Here is a 6,000-nt window from a genome sequence, read left to right as displayed (position 1 = left end):
TGTGAGAGGATACAGTTATAGTCTTTTGAGATTCCAATACTTGCTAATAGATTTTGTAAGTAGGAACCTGTCATTCTCTTGCTGCTGTGCATCTGTACTGCCAAACCCCATTCCTACTGTGACTTCCCCCACCTCATCTTCATCACACTATTTGGTACTATTCTCATTACCATGTAAGCCTCTCATCACAGCTTTTTTGTTATGAAGCATGGAGAAAGTAAAATCATAGAGTTCAGGGTGTGGGAGGCATTCTCAAGGCCTGAGACACCTCACTAAACACAAAAAGAGACCCAGGGACTTACCAAAGAATGTCTGTCTCCTGGAAGCTGTCTGGATAAAGCGGGTTGGTGGCAGGCCCAGGACCTTCAATAAGTACAATGAGGTTGGTTCACTCTTTATGGAGTCATAAGTCAAAGAATATTAAGAGCTAGGTGGGCTTTTGGCCAAACTCTATCTGTCACAGTGAAGGACCCAGGGACCCATGTCAGTGGCCAGCAGACCCAAAGCTTATGTCTTTCAACTCCTGATCTAAGACTGTTTCTGTACCCTAAGATTGAATGGTTGCCATTTTATTCTATTTTATTTATTTTGAAACAAGGTCTTGCTATGTAGTTCAGGCTGGCCTACAACCCATTATGGAGCCCAGGCCAGCCTTGAACTCATGGCAATTCTCCTGCCTCAGCCTCCCGAGTGCTGGGACTACAGGCATGTACCACTACATCAGGCAGCCATGTTATTCTTTTTTTTTTTTTTTTTTTGGTCTTTTTGAGACAGGGTCTCACTATGCAGTTCAGGCTGGCCTTGAGCTCACCTTGTAGCCTAGGCTGGCCTTGAACTCACAATGATCCTCCTGCCTCAGCCTCCTGAGTGCTGGGATTACAGGCGTGCACCACCACGTCTGGGCCATGTTATTCTAAACCAGCATAAATACTCTTGACAGCAGCCAGATCTTAGTGTCAGAACAGGCTGATCACATTGAATTAAGAATGTCACAACTCAGAGCACTAAGAAAGGAGGGGAGGGTAAAGAGACAAAAGTCACCAACAGGCACCAGACCCTTATAAAACAAATTTATTCTTGGAAAGAAAAATGCAGAACTTCCTGATCACTTTTCTGTACTGCATTTTGCAGGGATTCACAGAGATTGAGAAATTACTGGTGTCACCCTCAGCCCTTGAGCCCAGCCATAATCCACACATGACCCTGCCCTTGCTCCCCAGCACCACTGAACTCAAGAGGAAGCCAAGTCGGTCTTAGGACCGCAGGAAAATCAACACACGCCCCATTCTCCTTGGTATCAGAAGCAGGAATAGTTCAGGGATACGTCACAAAATCATCCATTGTCAGCCTTAGAAGCCATCTATTCTGACCCCTTCATTTTCCAGTCCAGAGTAGGGAAGTGATGTGCAGAAAGACAGAACTGAAGCTCCAGATTACCCACTCCAGGCTAGTGTTCATTTCACCATAACTACCACTTCTAGCCGTTTTTAACTAAATGGTTGTAATATTCTATCATATTCTATGAAAGAATTGTCTATATATATTTAATAATTCTCAAGGTTATGTATTACTCTATCTTTAAGACAATCTAGAAAAAATTTAACATATACACATAAATAGATTAGACAGATAGAGATTTTTATTCATAATCAAAATATCTTTGTTTTACTAAGATGTTTGCTAGGACTTGTTTAGAAAATCCTAAAATGTGAAATTTCCAATTTTTTAAAAAGATTATTCCCCTTTCTGTTTAATTCAGCTCCATAACAAGACTTTTAATTACAGTAATAATCTATAAGGTTAATAATCATGTGGTGAGCCTTGGTAAAGCCTTTTTATTGTAAGCTAGTGTAATGGTGGATACTTTGTGTCAACTTGAGAAGTTTAGAAGTTTAACTAAGTGACTCAGCAGGGAGTCTGCATTTTGCTCCTGTCCAGAGTCTTTACCTGAGACCAAGATTAAGAGCAGTGGACTAATTAATCTGGCAAAAGAAATTTCAAGGCAGTCTAATGTTGAGGTCATTTCTCAGCTATTGTGAGGGCTTTTAGTCAGATCTATGTTGAGAATAAGACCAAAGAGCCCAGCAGGATGATTTAAAATGTGAGTTTGGCCAGAAGGGAAGCTCCAGTAAAGCTGTAGACTGCAAACACAGAGCTCAGGAGATCTTGATTGCTGAGAAGGAACAGGACAATAGAAAAGGTGGCCTGAGGGCATCACAAGAAGTGGCGAGTCTCTACCCTTTGTAGCCTCAAAACTGCAAAAATGAAAAACTTTGCTTTGATGAGAAAGCCACAGAGCACCATGGTCCAGACTGGTGGCAGCACAGAAAATTTGTTCCTCAAAATTGGATCCAGAGTGCCCAGTGATCCAAGGACTTGACCCCTACAGCCAAGAGAAAGGAAAGCCTGCCTACTACTCCAGCTGGCAGCACACTTTGGCATCATCCATGTGGTGCTGGTTTTAGGTGCATGCAGAATGCAAAAGTTATGGGGTTAAAAAGGCTTCCACCTCGATTTCAGAAGGCCCAGGAGGCCAGGCAGTGTGCCCCTAAGAGGGCAGTGTGTGAAGTTGTCAGTGAGAAGTGAAAAGTGCAGTGGAGACCCCAGAAGTTTAGAAAAGCTAGGAACATGGATTGTCTAAGGAAAGCTGCAAGGAGAGAGCAAAGTGGGCCTAAGAGAAAAGTTGTGAGAGCTATAACCACCAGAAGTGCCATAAGGGTGGAGCTGTCCAAGCCTTTGCCACAGATTTCCTCAGATACTGGACATGGAACTACAGGACTTCATGTTTGCCCTGCTGGATTTTGGGCTTGCTTTGGTCCCGTGCCTTTGTATTCTCCTGTTTGTAACTTTCGGAATGAAAATGTTTATTTTGTGCCACTGAATGGAAGTGTCTAACTTTTCATTTGTACAGGGGCTTGCAAGTAAGAGTTTGCCTTACATCTCAGAGCGGACTTGGGACTTGGACTTTTCAGCAATGCTGAAACTGTTAGGACTTTGGCAAGTCTTGCAGATGGACTAAATGCTTTTGCATAAAGGGATGTGCATGAGTCTTTGCGGGGCCAAGGGCAAAATGTTATGATTCTAATGTAATGTAATGCCGATAGGCTTAGTACTGGTTTTTAAGCATAGTTAAACCTGTGTTATAGTGTTCAAGTTGTGAAATGTTAAGAATAAGCATGTCTTTGTATCTGGAAACCAGTTTAAAGAAATGTGTCTGGTTGCCAAGTTGACAAGGGGTAGATTGGAATGGTTGGTACATTGTATCAACTTGAGAACTTTAGAAGTTTAACTAAATGACCCAGCAGGGCCAGGGTCCTCACTTTGTAAACATCCTCATCCTGTGCAAGAGGAGGGCATGGAGATTGTGTGAGTGCTACACACCCCCTGAGATTAGGGGTAACCTGCTTACAATATAAGGGAGGAAAAGAGGTTTGCTCTCTCCCTATTTTTCTCTTGCTGCTTTTGCTGTCTTCTGCCTCCTTGACCTGTTGCCCCTGTGCCATACCACCCTGTCTTGGAGCCAGCTGATTATGAACTGAAACATCCACAAACTGTGAGCTAAATAAACCTTTTCTTCCTAAATTTTGGGTGTCAGGTAGTTTGTCTCAGGAATGAGAGAAAAGAAACCAATACAGATAGTCTTCCCAGAAGGTTAAAACAGTGAAAAGCCAATGACTTAACACCATGGAATATTTACCTCAGATAACTTCCAATTATTTGTTTTCAACAATAGTGTGATCAAATTGTCAGAGGATAGGTTGATAAAAATAATTTCTGGTGACAGATCACCCATTTGATTATTACTTAGATCTCAAATGGAGTCACAGAAGGAGGCCACAGAGCAACAATAGACTTCCCAACTCTTCTGGATTTGTGTCTGTGGGTAGGTCAGTGTGTGGGGAAAGCACTGATTCTGAGCTTGTTCTTTCTAGCAAGAATAATTAGTGACAGGTACAGAAGTCAAGTGGGAAAAGAAAAAACTCCACTCTTCATTTTTTTAAAGAAGTGTGTACTCAATAAAAACTCACATCATGTGGTTAATAATTATTTATCTTTGTGCACTAGCTAGCTCTACTTAATGATCTCATCAGGACAAAAATTTGTACCTATGCAGCTTATGGTAATAGGAAAAATTTAAATTTATAGTAATTGACAAATAATTTCAAAATAAAACTATATTAAGTTAGAATATAATTCTGTGGAGGAAGTATAATAGAAAAATTTCATTCAAGGAGCAGAAAGAACAAAGTAAAAGGTACAATAGTTAAAGAACTTGTTCACATAGATTTTAGATATAGATTTTAGTAGGCATCAAGTCACTCGTTTTTTTAATTCTTTGGGATCTATAGGACTGGAATAACAATTTTGTTTTAAAATGTTACTATTAACAATAAGGGAAAATCTCATCCTTTAGAACTATTTAAATTTATGATAAAATGTTAGTTCTCAACTCAACAATGTATAAATGGTATATAATTTCAGAAATACTTTTAGGGAACATACAACTAAAGGGACAAAAAGCATGTAGGCTACTGCCTTGCTGAGTTTGGCCCAAGCTAATGTCTGAGGGCCAAAGCCATCATGGAACAGCTCCCCAAGCCAGCGACAGTGTTCTGCCTACCTCCATGATACAAGCCAGCTGCTCCACCTCATTCTCCCCAGCAAAGAGAGGGTAGCCCATGTACAGCTCTGCCATGATGCAGCCCAGGCTCCACATGTCGATGGCCATGTTGTAGGGGTGGCCCAGGATCACCTCGGGGGATCGATAGAATCGGCTTTGGATGTAGGTGTACACTGTTGGGGCAAAGAGCAAGGCCTGATGTGAGAAAGACCTCCTCCTCTCTAGGTCACTCTGGAGATAACTTGGCAGCTAAGGGTGGCTCACAATTTACTTCTCCACTTCTACCTTCTTAGCACACAGCTTTGCAGAGAAAGCCAAATGCTGACAGCCAGCCAGCACTGAGCCACGTTACCCGACAATTTCATCAAACCCTCACACATCCTGACATAACGGGGATGTCGCTATCCTCACCTTATTTGTCAAGAACTTTAAGGTAGGTATGGTTACTGGGAGATAAATTTAAATCAACCAAGTTTTTTTTTTCTAAACAAACCATAAAAGTAATATAAATTCAGTTTTCAAAACTGTTAGATTAGCTTCAGGTAGACAGCTTCTGAAACTACTGCAATTTAGCAAAGAGCAGATTTGGATAGAAGACATGCAAAATACACAATTTAAATTTAATGTGTATTCAATACATTATGTGCGTTTATTGGATAACAAGAAGGATACAAACAAACCCTCCACAAAATCTCAGCAGATGATGATATATAGAGGATAATATCATAGGAAGCCTAGATTTTATGGAGAAGGAGCCTGAAGCCTAAGAAATATGATATTTTGGTTATTTCTACATAACTTTGATTTGTGATTACCTGAGGAGAGGGGTCCTGTAATCATTTTTCTGTTGTTTTAATTGGTTACATGAAGGATATAATTATTTTATAACTCAAAACAAAATAAAGATTTGCTATGAAGACATATACATTCCGCTTGTTCCAAAAATACCAAAGAGGTACTTTGCGAAGTACAGAGTGTTTTAAAATAGGAATTTATGTGTACCAACATAGTGCCTAACATGTAGCATGCATTATTTATCCCAAGGAATGCTTTCAATCCTTACAATAACCCTATAGAAAAGGTACTATTATTGTCTCCATTTTAAAGTTGGAGGAAGAAAGACATAGAAGAAATTGATGAATATTTAAATTTTTAAAAATTCATTACAGTAAAAGACACAATGTCATTTAATCACCTTCAAAATCCTCCCAACTAACCTCAAACAAACTCATCCCACTGTTCCTGTAACTTTCTGAAGCAGTGGGAGTCATCTTTTGTGTCTTTAGTTGTGGTGTCCTGGCTGCCTCAATGTCCTCAATCCATTCAAAGTGTTTACCTTTTATGGTCATTCTGACTTTGGGGAAGAGCCAGGAGCCACA

At 40.3% G+C, this 6,000-nt stretch overlaps 1 protein-coding gene across 14 annotated transcripts in view; it reads right to left on the bottom strand.

Annotated features, from left to right (window-relative positions):
* Dyrk4 (dual-specificity tyrosine-(Y)-phosphorylation regulated kinase 4) overlaps window positions 1-6,000 on the bottom strand; it is a 50,916-nt gene that overhangs the window by 6,859 nt on the left and 38,057 nt on the right. For 13 of the 14 annotated variants that reach the window (XM_013511559.1, XM_013511557.1, XM_013511558.1 and 10 more), the window contains 2 exons: window positions 4,622-4,794; window positions 303-363 (listed from right to left, as the gene is read on the bottom strand). In XM_013511559.1, coding sequence (XP_013367013.1) covers window positions 303-363; window positions 4,622-4,794 — 234 coding nt within the window. The remainder of the gene's footprint in view (window positions 1-302; window positions 364-4,621; window positions 4,795-6,000) is intronic. The other variant, XM_013511563.1, reaches the window with a different exon arrangement.

Source organism: Chinchilla lanigera, unplaced genomic scaffold (assembly GCF_000276665.1).
Source record: "Chinchilla lanigera isolate Chin_1 unplaced genomic scaffold, ChiLan1.0 scaffold00012, whole genome shotgun sequence".
NCBI lineage: Eukaryota > Metazoa > Chordata > Mammalia > Rodentia > Chinchillidae > Chinchilla > Chinchilla lanigera.
The sequence above is the reverse complement of the archived record's forward strand: the minus strand, read 5'-3'. Positions and strand labels throughout refer to the sequence as shown.